Source organism: Phyllobates terribilis, unplaced genomic scaffold, assembly GCF_046119375.1.
Source record: "Phyllobates terribilis strain yellow unplaced genomic scaffold, ASM4611937v1 Scaffold_5__5_contigs__length_657084704, whole genome shotgun sequence".
Taxonomy (NCBI): Eukaryota; Metazoa; Chordata; class Amphibia; order Anura; family Dendrobatidae; genus Phyllobates; species Phyllobates terribilis.
The window spans coordinates 597065875-597085722 of record NW_027362765.1 but is presented as its reverse complement, the minus strand read 5'-3'; the positions used below and the strand labels follow the sequence as shown (position 1 = coordinate 597085722).

Genomic DNA, 19848 nt, shown 5'->3' with positions numbered 1-19848 from the left:
ATTATATATAAAAGTTTTAAATAGAATAATAAAAGTTAATTTTCAGTGGGTATTTTCTCAGTAAGCTGTAGTTATTTACCCTATACTCTGCACCTTAAGGGCTCCTTGGCGATTTTTTTTCTGAGTGTTTGTAAAATAAGCAAAAAAAAAAAGACATAAAAAACATACTGTAACATGTTTTGAACAATTTTAAATATATTTTGTGACACTTATACAAAGTTTTTTTTCTGGTAGTTTCAAAGTTTTATAGTGTCACACATGCTTTGTGGTTCTTGGCAACACAGCACACTTCAGCCTTGTGGTCACATTGTGTGGGTCTGGCAAACTCATCATTCAGGTAGAGTAGGCAAAGCAAAGCGACATATCCTTTAATTTAAAAGGGGGGTAAAAATTATCCTAATGCTCATACCTTCATCGACTATTAGGATAACAAGAATAGTGCGGCTTTCCATCCTCATAGTAACAGTAACTGTAATTCTGTGATGCTGGAGCTGCCCCCCCTCACTTATGGGACATAACCTCACACATCAGGGGGCATAGCCTTTTCCCTGCTGTTAGCAGCAGCCAGCCCCCTGATAATATCTTCTTCCCTGCAGTCCTCGATCACGAAGCAGGCCACATCCCCTGATCTAGAACTGAATACAAGGAGATATTATCAGAGGGGATGGCTGCAATGCTCGTGCATTGCAATGCTTTACAACAGAGATCAAAGTGCTGAAAGTGAAAGTCCCATAGAGGAACTAAATAAGAAAATAAAAAAAAATTGTAAAATTATATTATATATTTTAAATCACAACATAATAACAAAAAAAAATTATACCAATAAATACTTATTTTTATGTAGAAAAAAAAAGGACACATATTTCGTATTGCTGCATCCAGAACGACCCGACCTATAAAACTGTCACACTAGTTAACCCCTTCAGTGAACACCGTAAAAAAAAAAATTTTTAAAACGAGGCAAAAACTATGCTTTTTCATCATACTGCCGAACAACAAGTGGAATAAAACACGATCAAAAAGACAAATGTAAATATAAATTGTATCTGTGAAAACATCATCTTGTCCTGCAAAAAACAAGCCGCCATGCAGCACCATCAATGGCAATTGCACAATAAATTTTGGGGTCCATTTTCTCCTGCTATCCTTGTGAAAATGAAAAAATTGGGGCTCAAACAACATTTTTGTGGGAAAAATCAATTTTTTTCATTTTCACAGTTGAACGCTGTAAAATTCTGTGAAGCACCTGTGGGTTCAAGGTGCTCATGACACGTTTAGATAAATTTCTCGAGGGGGTCTAGTTTCCAAAACGGGGTCACTTTTGGGGTGTTTCCACTGTTTAGGCACATCATGGGCTCTCCAAACACAACATGACACCCGCAGACCATTCCATCAAAGTCTGGATTCCAACACTTCACTCCTTTCTTTCTGAGCCCTGCCGTGCGCCCAAACAGTAGTTTTCTCCCACATATGGGGTATCGGGCGTACTCAGGAGAAATTCCACAACACATTTTTGGGCCCATTTTCTACTGTTACCCTTGTGAAAATAAAAAAACTGGGGCTAAAACAACATTTTTGTGGGAAAAATTTGATTTTTTTTATTTTCAAGGCTCTACGTTATAAATTTCTGTGAAACACCGGGGGTTCAAGGTGCTCACCTTACATCTAGATAAGTTCCCTGAGGGTTCTAGTTTCCAAAATGGAGTCCCTTGTAGGGGGTTTACACTGTTTAGGCACCTAAGGGGCTCTCCAAATGAGACATGGAGTCCACTCTCGATTTCAGTTAAGTCCTCAATGTAAGTTCTTCTTTTATGCCTAGATTCTCTAGATTTATTCTGCAAATGGGTCATCATATGACAATGTGCTCAATCTTTTCGGCAGTTTTCGATGCATAAAAACAAGTACATTGATTGGACATCAAGATAGACAAAAACATTTACATTAATCAAACTACAGAACTCATAGTTTATTCTCTAGATTCCAGAATCAGCTGATACACATGACATGTGATTAAAGTTGGGAAGAAAACCACCAACATCCATCCCACACGGTTACACTGGTAAGTTTTTAGAGCTACATCACATGGTCAGAATTCTCATGGCATTTCTGTAACTCTTCTAGGTTGACATTGGACCATTACTGGGTTATTATGCTGAATGTCTTGGAAATGAAGGATTTTAGTAGGATTTTACATGATTGGTCCCTGAAATCAATGAAGGGTTAACTTTGTATTAACCCAGAAAGCACATTGGTGTTGGTTCACGGTTCAGTACTTTTTTCCAGTCTATCTTCGTTTCTTTCCTGGCTTGTATGTAAGGAGGAGAGAGAGAGAAGCTATTCCGAAAAGGAAGGTTTGTATAAACCACAGCACCCTGGCTCCCGAGTCGGTGATCCCTTTAGAACTGGAAAAAGAAAGATTTCAAGTAAAGTTCCATCTATAAATAATATTGACCAAATGTAAAATAAAATGCATCCGTTATAGATTTTTCCTATTTTATTGCATATATAAAAGCCTCTGTAGTGTTAATATAAGTAGATATATCACATTCACATGCTTTTTTTTGCACCATATGCACCCATAGTCTACAGACCATACTCTAAAATCAGAGAAATGCTATGTAGAGATGAGCAAATTAATTGGCAGGACCTTGGACCATAGGCCTTGTGAGTATGAGTGGCCTCCAGATGGGACCCTGCGGACCACCAACCTGCCAGAATGTTTGGCACCTCTTGATATGTAAGCCTGGCAAGACGTCGTCATTCCCGCGTGACCCCCACACACATGCCCCTGTGCCAGACCTACTAATGGGAAGGGGCGCCGGGGATGCCGGCAGGTAAGTGCTTTGCAGGGCTCCCATGTGGCGGCCACAGATACGGACGTGGCCTCTGGACCAGGCTTCTGTGAACAGATTCGCTCATCTCCAGTGATAAGAATTTTGTTGCTAAATTGATAAGATCTTTTACTGGAATATGCTGCCATCTAGTGTGCAGTTTGTGTTATGGCTCAAATGGTGTTCCCCAATTGTAAAAAAAAGTGGTGATTCGAGAGGAAATCTAAAAATAGGAATGGACTTCCAATAAAAATGTTCTGACTCAAGCACCAGGGCAATATAATGTCCATGTAGCAGACATGTCATTAGTGATTAAGTAGCATTAATAAAATCCCTATGTAAACACACTGTATACTCTGGCAGATCACACTGTACCACATGGCTGGCTTGTGTTCTCTATGAAAACAGAGGAAAGATGGGAAGAAGTGTCTCAGGCAATGCAAACCGTGGAAATATGTCCTGTTAGATGATAGGTGCACTAGTAAAGCGCTCAGCGCACACGTCAGATGTGTCCTAAGGTCCCATTCACACAATGGACACCAAAAGATTGTGCATTTGTTCTCCTTCCGGCTGGTATCCTATAAGAGCATTATACACCAATGACAAGACCTGCCATTCCTAGATGGCCTGACCCAGACATCATCATTTGCCGCCTGTCACAGTCGCTCGGATCATTACACATGATCATGGCTCCAGCTGCCAACACACCAACTTCAAACACTGATTGTTCACTTGATGGTCGCCCATGATGATTCCTTACCCCATTGTGAGAGCTAGTGTCTTGTCCTCACTTCTCCGTCATATACACAGTCATTATGTGTGGATTCACCCCATAGATGTGTGCACACAGCGGATTTCCTAGACTGACAATTTACTGTGTATTATTGTACAGGATTGCTGATAAGATTTCCCAATGCCTCATTCACACAGTGCAGAGAACATTCACTGCGGATTGCTAGTTGACATGCTGCGATGTCACTATGTGCTATACAGCAGGTGTAATGTACAGCATTTCCACTAGGAAGTCTGTAGCATTTTTCCCCAGCGGAAATTCTGCAGAATAATCCTGTGTGCACATACCCTAAGGGTGCATTCACATGTTGCAGATTTGGATGCAGAAATGTTTGTGATTATTTTGGAAGATTTGGACAGTTGCAAAACTTTCCGCAACAAAATCTGTAATATGTGACTAAACACCAAAGGTGCATTAGTCTGCCCTAGCAGGTTCAGCAGGAAACGATCAGCTCTAGTGATCGCCACCATCTTTTCTTGTCCTGGGCCTGACTGCGGGTCTCATGACCCAAACTAAGAGCCTTACAGGCATACACTACGCTGTTAGAGGGTACAGTCAGGCTGGGAATCGGGGCCATATAGTGTATAGGATGGAGCAGTGGAGGTGGGGAACACCCGGCACATCCTGCTCCCTGTCCAGAGTAAGCGCTCATTCACACGTCAGTACTTTTCTCCTACGATTGCTCAGTCTTCCTGTCATCATTGATTTTTGTATATCAGATTTGGGCAGAGTCAGGTTTTACCATCAGAGTTTCATCAGTTTCTCTCAGGTGGGAAACAAACAAAAAAAAGGTTTCTCTATCTTCTCCTATCGTCTGAGAAACACTGTCTGCACACGGATGGCATCTGAGTGCGGCCCGATTTTTTCTCAGACCCATAGACTTGCATTGCCAATTTTGATTTGACACACAGATCGTAATCAGGCACGTTGCTGCCATTTTTTTTTGCATCCCAGGAAAAATCAGGGACATGTGAACGGCCTCATTCAGTATATAAGGTACGAGTACACAGCGAGCGCTCGTACGTGAAAACTGATGTCTGAATGAGCCCTTAGTTACCATCCTAAGATATAGTGTGCAGCCCCCAAACAGCGAACAGTAATTAAAGTGACCATACACACGGTTATACATTATACTGACCTGCAGAGTGGTAAGCTATATAGAGCCTCAGCAATGTGAATGGCCCACGATACCCAGTATCTGAAACAAGACAGAAAACTGTAAGAATGGCAGAATAAGATTAATCCTAACAAATACAAGTACTACTGTGTGAGGCGCTGTTCACACAACACCAGGAAAGTGCATGAACAGCGAGAGCCCATGGCCCCCATTATCACAGCAGTGGTGCAAAAAGACCACAGGGCAATCAGGGAAATGTTCAGGTTCGGAGACCCCCAACGATTCCTCAACCCCCCAACATTCTGTTCCTGCAAAATCATCAGGATGTATTACTATGACCCACTGTGGTCAATGACCGTAATCCGGACCCAATTGTGTGTCCCGGTGTAGGAAAGGGTTAACTACCATGAATACAGTAACTAGGCTTGTGGTGGAGTATGAGCCCTGCAGGAATGTGGACTGTGCGCAGTAAGCCTATCATTCAGCTGGCTTTAATTCTTGTGTCCATATCGGAGGTTGTTACAAGAGGCCAAAGAGCAAATCTATTTCCAAACGCTGGAGAGGCCGTGCCCACATCTCCGTCATGGACCACACTGACTTATTGTGGGCTCATCAGATTTTGCCATGCTACCCATCAAGGGAAAAAACAGCTCTGTATAAACCGCTATTGATTTTCCTATGAAAAAATTACATTATGTGCAACAAAGGGCCCTAAGTAAGTCTTCAACAGTAATGTGAGCGGTCCGCGGCCTGTGGATATTGCTGCGCACTCTTCACCTCTGCATACAATGAATGCCAGGCCAGCCATACAGAGGACATCCTCCACTGTTATCATTAGAAGAGGGACAGAATCTGCTCAGAAACGAGGTGTGCTCAGTGCAAGTCCCGACAACCTGAGCCGACCGTAATCTACAAGTCCGAGAAAACGTGTCGCCTTCACAAATACGACATGAAGACGTTAATTATTCTGCCCTACAGTAATGATGGTAGCACATGAAGTGGCCTTATGGGCACCAGAGGGTTAACGTATCATGCCAGTCTAAGGCTGGGTGTATAAAAAAAAAAAAACCAAAAAAACTTTACGCTCCGATTTTCATCCAGAAAAGTGAGACCATTTTTTTTTCATGCTGAGTACAACTGAGAAAAATACACAGATCGGCACTGCCTCATGAAATAACATTGGTCGTGGTGCATTGCACTTGTCCAATTTATACGCCGGTGTGAGCGAGGACTCACAGGATAACTGGCCTTGCTGCACTTTAGCCCCCAATAAACACATATAAGCCAAGAGCTTGTATCTGCTAAACTGGCCTGTGTTTTATGGCGCTGAAAATGCCTGTTTTCTTCTGGAACTTTGTCCCTTTTCTTCTCTCATTCCGTTCCTGCTTGAAGCACTTAAGGGTTAACTGCGGGCAACAGAGTGGCTCAGTGGTTAGCACTGTACTATACAAATGGCAACATGGTAAGTCAGTGGTTAGCACTGTACTATGTATTGGGCAACACAGTGGCTCAGTGGTTATCACTGTACTATATAAAGGGCAACATGGTAAGTCAGTGGTTAGCACTGTTCTATATATAGGGCAACATGGTAGCTCAGTGATTAGTACTGTACTATATCTAGGAAAACATAGTGGCACAGTGGTTTGAGGTGTGTTATATATAGGGAAGCACGGTGGCTCAGTAGTTAGCACTGTACTATATTTAAGGAAGCACAGTGGCTCAGTGGTTAGCATGGTAGTTTGCAGTGCTGAGGTCTTGGGTTCAAATCCCACCAAAGACAACATCTGCAAGGAGTTTGTATGTTCTCCCTGTGTTTGTGTGAGTTTTCTCCGGTTTCCTCCTACACTTCTAAGACTAATAGGCAATGCAGATTCTGAGCCCCAGTGGGGACAGTGATTATAGTGTATGTAAAGCGCTGTGGAATTAATGGCGCCATATAAATGAATAAAATAAATACGAAATAAATCACAAACATGCTTTGCTAATTTACAGTATAAATTAATCCACAATAGTGTGACTTTTCCTTTACCTTGTGCGGATTCTGTGGTCCATGATCTTGGGAACTAATTTTAGAATTCTAGGTTTAATATTAACCTGCCGTCTCAGTAGGACAAGAATAGACCCACCACCCGCTGTGACACCACCATTACAGGGGGTTTCAGGACAAAGGCTGCACTGAGGCTGCAGCAGTAATACGGCTCATTGCAGGAGCAGAATAGTTAGTGCCCAGACTAGCATCAGATCCTGGTATGTGAACCACAAGAAGTGGTCACTGTGGACACCATCCCTATGGCCATGTAGAACGGTGGGAACAGACACACACACACATCAAGCTTTGTTTATTTTTTACCCAAAGCCAAAAAATAAATTTAGCTTGAAGAAGTTAAAAGTCCTTCCATTATATTTTCTTCTCCTTTATAAAGTAATTCTGTTCTTGGCTCAAAACATTCCATCAAGAATTCCCCTAACAGGTTATTTTTTTAATGGTTAAAATTACAACTTTGCCACTTACTTGTTATTACAAATACTCTCTTTTCTCAAGAACAATAGGAGTTTTAATGCTATTACTTATAGCGTGCCACGTAGGTTACCGGCCGCCGCTGCAATTTTGCAGCAGTGGCCAAACACATAGGGCTTGATTTGTTCACACAAGAATTCTGGCGTAAAAGTTATGAAAAGTTGCAAAAAAAACCCTCCGGTTTGTGTCTAAATTGTGGGACATTCGGCGTCTTCACACCAGTTTCTCCCAGCTGTGCCACAGTGGGTGGAACTGAGGAAGGACGCTGCGCGTCAGGGGCACAGCCTGTCTAATTCATGATGATCTGTGGTATTCCTGTGCCAAAAATCTCACTCCAGTGTCTGATGGAGATGTCAGGCATAGCGCACGGAGGCACACACCACTTGTCAAGTGCTCTACATTCATGAAGAGGTGTGCACCCCTTTATGAATCAGGAGTGTCTGACTCCAGCATACACCCTCATTAAGACCGGCATGAACTATGCCAGTCATGATGAATCGGCCCACAGTACTTACAAGCACTTTCCAATACAAGTACTTCTCACTAAATTAGAAGATCATCAAAAAGTTAATTTATTTCAGTTCTTCAATAAAAAAGTGAAACTCCTATTATATAGAGTCATTACAAACAGAGTGATCTATTTCAAGTGTTTATTTCTGTTAATGTTGATGATTATTCCTTACAGCCACTGAAAACACAAAAGTCATTATCTCAGTAAATTAGAATACTTTATAACAACAGCTTGAAAAATGTTTTTAAAATCCGAAATGTTGGCCTACTGAAATGTATGTTCAGTAAATGCACTCATTACTTGGTCGGGGCTCCTTTTGCATCAATTACTGCATCAATGTGGCGTGGCATGGAGGCGATCAGCCTGTGGCACTGCTGAGGTGTTATGGAAGCCCAGGTTGCTTTGATAGCAGCCTTCAGCTCGTCTGCATTGTTGGGTCTGGTGTCTCTCATCTTCCTCTTGACAATACCCCATAGATTCTCTATGGGGTTAAGGTCAGGTGAGTTTGCTGGCCAATCAAGCACAGTGATACTGTTGTTTTTAAACCAGGTATTGGTACTTTTGGCAGTGTGGACAGGTGCCAAGTCCTGCTGGAGAATGACATTTCCATCTCCAAAAGCTTGTTGGCAGAGGGAAGCATGAAGTGCTCTAAAATTTCCTGGTAGACGGCTGCGCTGACTTTGGTCTTGATAAAACACAGTGGACCTACACGAGCAGATGACATGGCTCCCCAAACCATCACTGATGGTGGAAACTTCACACTAGACCTCAAGCAGCTTGGATTGTGGCCTCTCCACTCTTCCTCCAGACTTTGGGACCTTGATTTCCAAATGAAGTGCAAAATTTACTTTCATATGAAAACAACATCTTGGACACTGAGCAATTATCCAGGTCTTTTTCTCCTTGGCCCAGGTAAGACGCTTCTGGCTTTGTCTATTGGTCATGAGTGGCTTGACGCAAGGAATGCGACACTTGTAGTCCATGTCCTGGATACGTCTGTGTGTGATGGCTCTTGAAGCAATGAGTCCAGCAGCAGTCCACTCCTTGTGAATCTCCCCCAAAATTTTTGAATGGTCTTTTCTTAACAATCCTTTCCAGGCTGCGGTTATCCCGGTTGCTTGTGCACCTTTTTCCACCACACTTTTTCCGTCCACTAAACTTTCCATTAATATGCTTGGATACAGCACTCTGTGAACAGCCAGCTTCTTTAGCAATGACCTTGTGTGGCTTACCCTCCTTGTAGAGTGTGTCAATGACTGCCTTCTGGACATCTGTCAAGTCAGCAGTCTTCCTCGTGATTGTGGAGCCTACGGAAACAGACTAAGGGACCTTTTTTAAACGCGTAGGAAGCCTTTGCAGGTGTTTTTTGTTAATTATTCTAATTTACTGAGATAATGACTTTTGTGTTTTCATTGGCTGTAAGCCATAATCATCAACATTAACAGAAATAAACACTTGAAATAGATTCCCCTGTTTGTAATGACTCTATATAATATATGAGTTTCACTTTTTGCATTGAAGAACTGAAATAAATTAACTTTTTGCTGATATTTTAATTTAGTGAGAAGCACCTGTAGAGCTTGTGAGCACTACACTGAAGCCTGCGGGAATCGCTCGAGCACACTCTTAGCTCCCGATTCCTCCAGCTCCAGTGCCGCTGTGCTCCTCTGATGCTGCAGCAACAGAGAACACAAAGTCAGGGCCAGCAGAGCATTAATGCCACTGGTCCAAACTGTCAATCAAGAAGGAGAGCACTGACCCGTGGACAAGCAAGGAGACAGAGGCTGGGGAGCGGTTTGCTCCAAAAAACAATGAGGAAATAATGCATGTGTGATTCCAGCCTTGAAGTGATAGTACAGGATTAGAAAGACTTCACCTCTCTATTCCAGAAAAAAGCACCACCCTTTAGCTAACGTTTATACGAACGTATTTTCATTCCAAGTGCTGGAAAAAAAATCATCACATGGACAGCAGGCAGACCAATGTTATTCAATTAGGGTGTTGAGATGAGCGGTTCCTTTTTCACAGACCGAATCTGCATGTACAAGATAAATCGCAGCACGCATTTGTTTCTTCCATATATTGGATGAGATTTGCCTATAGATGCACAAAAAAAAAATTGTATCCCATACAGATCATCTATGTAGCATCCGATTCTTACAGATACACTGCCATTATAAACATAGGAAATGGCATTTCATCTTGTATATATGCCATGCAGATGTAAATAAGGGCCCAAGGATGAATATGGATGAAAACCATCCAAGTTTTCTGGATGAAACTTGGACTATTTTTTTATACGCTGGTGTGAACTTACAAGGATTGTGTCTGCTCCTCCCATGAACTACTGCTTGGAAGAATGCCGTCCTATTCTTCTAACCATGTACAACCTCGTCCCTCCCTTGGCATTGCTGCAAGTTTAGCCTTTTTGATAAACCTTTTTTTTTACTATTTTATTGTCACATTCTGTGGACTATAACTTTTTTTTTGGATCACAGTCTTATGGGGGTGATTTTTTTTCAGGACAGAGTTGTTTGTCAGTTGCATCATTTTGAGAAGCATATAACAAACTTTTATTAACTTTTTATAGAAATGAAAACTGAACAGCCAGGGATCTGGTAATGTTTCTGATTCCACAGAGTAGGCACAAGTCATGATCCACTTCCATCCAGACAGAGGAGGTGATCTGGATTCGCTCATCAGACCAGACCACACAATTTGCATGCAGCGCGGGACATGAATACAGCGCTTTTTATGATGCAAGCAGGAGCACTTCTGAGGATATAAAGAGGTTGTAGGAACCCAATTTACATGCTTTTAAAAGTAATGGGCAGGGTTTATAAGGCAAAAAAAACTGACAGACTTCCTTTAAAATCTTTTTTTTTTTTTTAATTAATATTATATTTGATGTATAATATATATATTTTTTCCTAATAGAAGTCTCATAAGGGAACCTGAACATGTGATCCTTTGCTAGTACACTGTACTACTTAGGTAGTGCACTGCGTTACCTATCCTGTCAGTGCTTCACTGAGAGGTAGCTTATTAGAACCCGCCTCAAAATTGATTTGCTAGGCTGAGGAAAATGGCAGACATGGAGGGACAGCCTGGGAGCCCTATGACGTCTAACTTAGATAAGAACAGAGGTCAGTTGTCCTGGTCCTTTGCTTACCGACAGCATGTGCACCATGATGCATTCCCAGTCTATGGGGCAATCGCTCTGGCAGTGCTATTAACAATGGACGGCACACGCACCACTATATCTCATCCACTCTAACAGGACATTTCAGAGCCCCATTCTCTGTGGAGAGGTGAAAACTTGGTAAGCTGGGAATAGCCTATAAAGTCTGTCACCAGGTAATGCTGCCCCATCCGGAGACTGTGATTCCAAGGCCGGGACTCTTACTGTACTTGGGATGCTTGCTGTAGTTTTGATGAATGAATGCTGTTTCCTGTAGGAATTATAATTCTTTCCCCAGCTGAAAAACCATGAATTAGAAGAATACATACCCGTAATACAAGACAATGTAGTAATTCTTCACCATGTACTGTGAGAATGATCCTACAGGCCCCAGCTGCTCATAAGGGACTTGTTCAGGCCAAAAAACTGTCCACTGCAAATGGAAGAGATAATGTGAAAATCAGAAATTTCACCATTGTGGTAAATAAGGGCGTGTTCAATCCCTTCACGACATATGTTATACATGGAGCTGAGGAGTAAGCAGTCAGGACCACCCACTGACTCCCCTCCAACAGCACAACTGAGGGATAGGTGGGCTGTCATAGCGGCGGATGGCTGTCATTAGGCTGCCATCTATGTATTCCCACAGCTTCAGAATTGCTATCATAACATTACACTACATTTCAGAAGTATTCTGGTGTATGGTTACAGTGATAGAATGGTCTCAGGATAAATAGCCCTAATAAAAATGGAAAAAATTAGTTAAACAAACCAAACCATAATAGGTACAGCTACATCATTAACCCCAATCGTTAGGGTGTTTGGAGCGGGCTCATGAGCAGAGCCTGCTCCACCCAGGGCAGATGCTGGCCATTGCCTGTAACTTCACTGATTGGCACTACTGATACCAATCAGTGACAATGGAATTTAGGCACCGCAATCCGGCCCAGGCGTTTGTTTGGGTGCCCACTGGTTCGACTCCAACACAAGCGCAGGGTGCTGATGGGATGCTATGACAGCCGAGGGCTGGCTGAAGGTCCCCATGACTGTGATCAGAAGCTGGGCGTCATAGGAGACACTGATTTTTACTACATACAGCAATATGTTGTATATTAGAGCCGGGCAAACTGCGGCCTGCATGCCACATCGGTCCCTCTGGCTGTTGCAGTCTGTATCCTCGCCTGTCCGTCCGCCACCGCCCGCTGTCACCACTATCCTTGGGATGAAGATAGCGGTGAATACATTGGTGGACAATGGAGCCACTGGCTCCTTCTTCGACTAAACAGCATGTGACTGAGCCAGTTGACGCAATGATGTAACTTCATCTTGTCAGCTGTGCGGAGAATCAGTGCAATGGAGACAGAAGTAGAGCGCCGGGAAACAGGAGCAAGCCAAATATGTGTTGTTTTTATTTCATATGTGTATGGGATGTGTGCATGTATATCAGAGACTATATAGGATTTCATACTGTACATAAGAGGCTATGTGGGGGCTCATACAGTATGTATGAGGCTATGTGAGGGCTCATACAGTATATAGGAGGCTATGTGGGGGTTCATACAGTATATATGGGGCTATGTGAGGGCTCATACTGTATAAAGGATGCTCACAATGTATATAGGAGGCTATATTGGGGTTCATACTGTACATAGGAGGTAATGTGGGGGCTCATACAATATATAGAAAGCTATATGGGGGCTCATACTGTGTATAGGAGGCTATGTGGGGGCTCATACTGTATATAGGGGCTATTCATACTGTATATAGGAGGCTATGTGGGGGCTCATAATGTATACAGGAGGCAATGTGGGGGCTCATACTGTATACAGGTGGCTATGTGGGGGCTCATACTGTATACAGGAGGTTATGTGGGGGCTCATCCTGTATACAGGGGGCTCATAATGTATATAGGAGGCTATGGGGGCCCATACTGTATTTAGGGGCTACTTATACTGTACATAGGAGGCTATGTGGGGCTCATACTGTATATAGAGGGCTATATGAGGGCTCATATCGTATATAGGAGGCTATGTGGGGGATAATACTGTGATATAGTAGGCTATGTGGGGGCTCCTATTGTATATAGGAGGCTATGTGGGGGCTCATTCTGTATATATGGGGCTATGTGCAGGCTCATATTGTATATAGGAGGCCATGTGCGGGCTCGTGCTGTCTATGGGAGGCTATGTGCAGGCTCATACTGTATATAGAGGGCTAGATGGGGGCACATACTATATATAGAGGGCTATGTGAGGGCTCATAGCCTATAGGAGGCTATGTGAGATCTCATACTGTATATAGAGGGCTATGTAGGGGCTCATACTGTATATAAGAGGTTAATTGGGGGCTCATACTGTGTATAGGAGGCTATTCATACTGTATACAAGAGGCAATGTGGGGGCTCATACTGTATACAGGAGGCAATGTGGGGGCTCATACTGTATACAGGAGGCTATGTGGGGGCTCATACTGTATTGAGGGGCTACTTATACTGTACATAGGAGGTTATGTTGGGGCACATACTGTATATAAAGGGCTATGTGAGTGCTCATATTGTATATAGGAGGATCATACTGTGATATAGTAGGCTATGTGGGGGCTCCTATTGTATATAGATTGTGAGCACTCACAGGCAGGGTCCTCTCTCCTCCTGTACCAGTCGCTGACTCGTTTTCTTCAAGATTATTGTATGGGTATTTGCTATATATACCCCTTTTCACATGCAAAGCGCCATGGAATAAATGGCGCTATAATAATAACTAATAATAATACAGGAGGCTATGTGGAGGCTCATTCTGTATATATGGGGTTATGTAAGGGCTCATATTGTATATAGGAGGCCAAGTGTGGGCTCATGCTGTCTATAGGAGGCTATGTGCAGGCTCATACTGTATATACACTGTGTTCCAAATTATTATGCAAATAATATTTTCTCCGATTTTCCCAAATTACCTATATGAATTGCAGTCATTGTAATTTTCCAGTCAAATAACTATTAGAGTACAATTGAAAGGTTTTTGTACAAACTGCCTATGATAACAGTATATTTTTTAAAAAATAAAAAACTCAAACTGCACTCAAAATGCATGTTCCAAATTATTATGCACAGCAGAGTTTTCAACCTTTTCATTTTAATAAAGAACAAAAAAATTGTCATTTTTGAAATTATAAGCATTAGCAGGTTATTACAAACTGAAATCAGTTTTCAACTCAAAACTTTATTCTAGGTGATGTTACATTTGCACATAGGACCCCTTGTTCGAAAGGAGCTTCTGAACTCTCTCGTCCATTGAATTTGTCAGGTTTTGGATGGTTTCTGCTTCAATTGTTTTGCATGAGGACAGAATACCCTCCCAGAGCTGTTGCTTAGATGTGAACTGCCTCCCACCATCATAGACACTCCTTTTGATGATGCTCCAGAGGTTCTCAATGGGGTTGAGGTCAGGGGAGCATGGGTGCCACACCATAAGTTTGTCCCCTTTTATGCCCATAGCAGCCAGAGATGCAGATGTGTTATGTGCAGCATGAGATGGTGCATTATCATGCATGAAAATGATCTTGCTGCGGAATGCAAGGTTCTTCTTCTTGAACCATGGAAGGAAGTGCTGTTTGAGAAACTCAACATACATTATGGAGTTCATCTTTACCCCTTCAGGGCTCCTAAAAGGGCCGACAATCTCTCTCCCCATGATTCCAGCCCAAAACATTACTCCATCTCCTCCTTGTTAGCGCCGTAGCTGTGTTTGCATGGGGTGTCCATCAACCAGCCATCCTCCACTCCATCCATCTGGACCATCGAGATCATTTCATGCATGATAATGCACTGTCTCATGCTGCACATAACACATCTGCATCTCTGGCTGATATGGGCATAAAAGGGGACAAACTTATGATGTGGCACCCATGCTCCCCTGACCTCAACCCCATTCAGAACCTCTGGAGCATCATCAAAAGGAGTGTCTATGATGGCGGGAGGCAGTTCACATCTAAGCAACAGCTCTGGGAGGGTATTCTGTCCTCATGCAAAACAATTGAAGCAGAAACCATCCAAAACCTGACAAATTCAATGGACGAGAGAGTTCAGAAGCTCCTTTCGAACAAGGGGTCCTATGTGCAAATGTAACATCACCTAGAATAAAGTTTTGAGTTGAAAACTGATTTCAGTTTGTAATAACCTGCTAATGCTTATAATTTCAAAAATGACCATTTTTTTGTTCTTTATTAAAATGAAAAGGTTCAAAACTCTGCTGTGCATAATAATTTGGAACATGCATTTTGAGTGCAGTTTGAGTTTTTTATTTTTTTTAAAATATACTGTTATCATAGGCAGTTTGTACAAAAACCTTTCAATTGTACTCTAATAGTTATTTGACTGGAAAATTACAATGACTGCAATTCATATAGGTAATTTGGGAAAATCTGAGAAAATATTTGCATAATAATTTGGAACACAGTGTAGAGGGCTATGTGAGGGCTCGTGCTGGCTATAGGAGGCTATGTGTGAGCTTATACTGTATATAGAGGGCTATGTGGGGGCTCATATTGTATATAGGAGGCTATGAGGGCTCATACTGTACATATTAGGCTATGGGCGAGCTCATTCTATATATAGAGTGCTATGTGTGGGCTCATACTGTATATAGGAGGCTATGTGGGGGCTCATACAGTATATAGGGGGGCTATGTAGGAGCTCATACTGTATATAGCAGGCTATGTGGGGGCTCACACAGTATACAGGGGGCTATGTGGGGGCTCACATAGTATACAGGGGGCTATGTGGGGGCTCATACTGTATATAGGGGGCTATATGGGGGCTCATACTGTATACAGGGGGCTAATTATTTTATATTAATTCTAATTAATATGCTAATATTGAGCAGAAATCATTGCAGACTACTGGTTTGGCCCTCCACAACAGTCACAGTCTCTCAGGAAAATTAATTGCCCACCTCTGCTGTATATAGCGCAAGCAATCAGAGGGTCACAGGTTCAAGTCCCCTAATGGAAGTGTCAAACTGAAAGTGAAAAATATAACAAAGTGGAAAACAAAAACAAACCCCTTGCCATCAGAGAAAAAATAAAGAAAAAATTACACATTTGGGATGAAAAAGCAAGAAGGGAAAATTGTCTGCGTTCTTACGGGGTTAAATGTCAGAACCATTAAAGTATTATTATATTTATCCCCCACAGTTAATTCATAATATAAATATATCCAGATTCGCTGTTTTTCAGGCTCATTCCCCCAAAGAGAATAAAAAGCAATAAGAAAGTCGGCTGTGCCGCAAAGTGCTACTGACAGCCGCAGATCCCGGGGCACAGTGTGCACAGAGGCATGCTGCAGGCTCCTACAGCTGTGAGATGGAACACCCCCTGAAGTTGGGTACTTTTGGTACCGACCTCACCCGGCTGCTGACAGAGCGCTGACAGAGCAGCAGAGGCAGCGCAGCCGGCTGATCTATCGCCATTGTCACTGGGAGACCTGCTTACTGTGAAGAAGCCCATGGCCAGGGAGATGACGGCCATCCACAGGATACTAGCTCTCTTGAAGTAGGAGACACTGCCAGCCGATGCCATGATGCCAGAGACGAGCCGGCACCCACTGCACAGCAGCACGTCCTAGTCAAGTGACGTGGACAGCGCATTGGTCACCTTTTGCCTCCTTTGATCCCAACAGCCAATAGCTGTGAAGGTCTAGACGTTCAGCCAATCAGATTCACCGCTAGTCCCCGCGTAGTGATCTGTGGCCGTGGTGTGTGAGCTGCTAGAATCAGATTGAGGGGTTTGATTATGAGCGTGTAGTATTGTACGATGGCGGGATCACATTACTATCTAGTATGACTATGTCATCTGTGTATTAGGTGTAGCCAGTCACGTAGGAATGTTTGTACACTGAGCAGCTTTCTGTGGGAGATTGTGCATCAATGCCTCAGACTGTTTGCACATGATAAGTACATGCAGGGTGCTACAGGGCGGTACACACACACCTGTACACACACACCTATACACACACCTATACATACACATCTATACACACCTGTACACGTCTATACACACACACCTATACACACACACCTGTACACACACACCTGTACACACACACCTATACACACACATCTATACACACCTGTACACGTCTATACACACACACCTATACACACACACCTGTACACACACACCTATACACACACACCTATACACACACCTATACATACACATCTATACACACCTGTACACGTCTATACACACACACCTGTACACACACCTGTACACACACACCTATACATACACATCTATACACACCTGTACACGTCTATACACACACACCTGTACACACACACCTGTACACACACACCTATACACACACCTATACATACACATCTATACACACCTGTACACGTCTATACACACACACCTATACACACACACCTGTACACACACACCTATACACACACCTATACACACCTGTACACGTCTATACACACACACCTGTACACACACACCTGTACACACACACCTATACACACACCTATACACACCTGTACACGTCTATACACACACCTATACACACACACCTGTACACACACACCTATACACACACCTATACACACCTGTACACGTCTATACACACACACCTATACACACACACCTGTACACACACACCTATACACACACCTATACACACCTGTACACGTCTATACACACACCTATACACACACACCTATACACACACCTATACATACACATCTATACACACCTGTACACGTCTATACACACACACCTATACACACACACCTGTACACACACACCTGTACACACACACCTATACACACACATCTATACACACCTGTACACGTCTATACACACACACCTATACACACACACCTGTACACACACACCTATACACACACACCTGTACACACACACCTGTACACACACACCTATACACACCTGTACACGTCTATACACACACACCTGTACACACACACCTATACACACCTATACATACACATCTATACACACCTGTACACGTCTATACACACACACCTATACACACACCTATACATACACATCTATACACACCTGTACACGTCTATACACACACACCTATACACACACACCTGTACACACACACCTATACACACACCTATACATACACATCTATACACACCTGTACACGTCTATACACACACACCTGTACACACACACCTATACACACACACCTGTACACACACACACCTGTACACACACTTATACCCATAAGCACCTGTACACATACACACCTATACACACACACCTGTACACACACACCTGTACACACACACCTATACACACACACCTGTACACACACACACCTGTACACACACTTATACCCGTAAGCACCTGTACACATACACACCTATACACACACACCTGTACACACACTTATACCCGTAAGCACCTGTACACATACACACCTATACACACACACCTATACACACACACCTGTACACACACACCTGTACACACACTTATACCCGTAAGCACCTGTACACATACACACCTATACATGTATGCACACCTATACACATATCTATACACACACCTGCACACCCATCTATACACACACCTATACATACACATCTATACACAACTGTATACACACCTGTACACATCTATACACACACACCTATACACATACTTGTACACACATCTATACACACACCTATATATACAGTACAGACCAAAAGATTGGACACACCTCATTTAAAGATTTTTCTGTATTTTCATGACTATGAAAATTGTACATTCACACTGAAGGCATCAAAACTATGAATTAACACATGTGGAATTATATACTTAACAAAAAAAGTGTGAAACAACTGAAAATATGTCTTATATTCTAGGTTCTTCAAAGTAGCCACCTTTTGCTTTGATGACTGCTTTGCACACGCTTGGCATTCTCTTGATGAGCTTCAAGAGGTAGTCACTGGAAATGGTCTTCCAACAATCTTGAAGGAGTTCCCAGAGATGCTTAGCACTTGTTGGCCCTTTTGCCTCCACTCTGCGGTCCAGCTCACCCCAAACCATCTCGATCGGGTTCAGGTCTGGTGACTGTGGAGGCCAGGTCATCTGGCGTAGCACCCCATCACTCTTCTTCGTCAAATAGCCCTTACACAGCCTGTAGGTGTGTTTGGGGTCATTGTCCTGTTGAAAAATAAATGATGGTCCAACTAAACACAAACCGGATAGAATAGCATGCCGCTGCAAGATGCTGTGGTAGCCATGCTGGTTCAGTATGCCTTCAATTTTGAATAAATCCCCAACAGTGTCACCAGCAAAGCACCCCCACACCATCACACCTCCTCCTCCATGCTTCACGGTGGGAACCAGGCATGTAAAGTCCATCCGTTCACCTTTTCTGCGTCGCACAAAGACACGGTGGTTGGAACCAAAGATCTCAAATTTGGACTCATAAGACCAAAGCACAGATTTCCACTGGTCTAATGTCCAATTCTTGTGTTCTTTAGCCCAAGCAAGTCTCTTCTGCTTGTTGCCTGTCCTTAGCAGTGGTTTCCTAGCAGCTATTTTACCATGAAGGCCTGCTGCACAAAGTCTCCTCTTAACAGTTGTTGAAGAGATGTGTCTGCTGCTAGAACTCTGTGTGGCATTGACCTGGTCTCTAATCTGAGCTGCTGTTAACCTGCGATTTCTGAGGCTGGTGACTCTGATAAACTTATCCTCAGAATCAGAGGTGACTCTTGGTCTTCCTTTCCTGGGGCGGTCCTCATGTGAGCCAGTTTCTTTGTAGCGCTTGATGGTTTTTGCAACTGCACTTGGGGACACTTTCAAAGTTTTCCCAATTTTTCGCACTGACTGACCTTCATTTCTTAAAGTAATGATGGCCACTCGTTTTTCTT

General features: G+C 42.9%; 1 protein-coding gene across 2 annotated transcripts; it reads right to left on the bottom strand.

Moving 5' to 3' along the window:
- Positions 1-763: 763 nt before the first annotated feature.
- TMEM254 (transmembrane protein 254) lies at positions 764-16594 on the bottom strand. 2 transcript variants are annotated; one of them, XM_073686007.1, is made up of 4 exons: positions 16349-16594; positions 11281-11384; positions 4763-4822; positions 764-2402 (listed from the first exon to the last, which is right to left on the bottom strand). In XM_073686007.1, exons 1-4 carry the CDS (start codon positions 16523-16525, stop codon positions 2285-2287), a joined length of 459 nt encoding a protein of 152 aa, XP_073542108.1. In that variant the 5' UTR covers positions 16526-16594; the 3' UTR covers positions 764-2284. The 2 variants fall into 2 exon arrangements, with proteins under 2 accessions (XP_073542108.1, XP_073542109.1); XM_073686008.1 differs by having other exon boundaries at positions 16439-16594.
- Between the last annotated feature and the right edge of the window lie 3254 nt (positions 16595-19848).

Excerpts from the sequence above, each read along its gene's own strand:
- TMEM254 (XM_073686007.1), bottom strand. The coding sequence starts at position 16,525 with ATGGCATCGGCTGGCAGTGTCTCCTACTTCAAGAGAGCTAGTATCCTG. Across the intron at positions 11,385-16,348 it reads TCTGTCAGCAGCCGGGTGAG|TGGACAGTTTTTTGGCCTGA; the intron begins GTCGGTACCAAA and ends TTCCATTTGCAG. Across the intron at positions 2,403-4,762 it reads TATAGCTTACCACTCTGCAG|TTCTAAAGGGATCACCGACT; the intron begins GTCAGTATAATG and ends TTCTTTTTCCAG.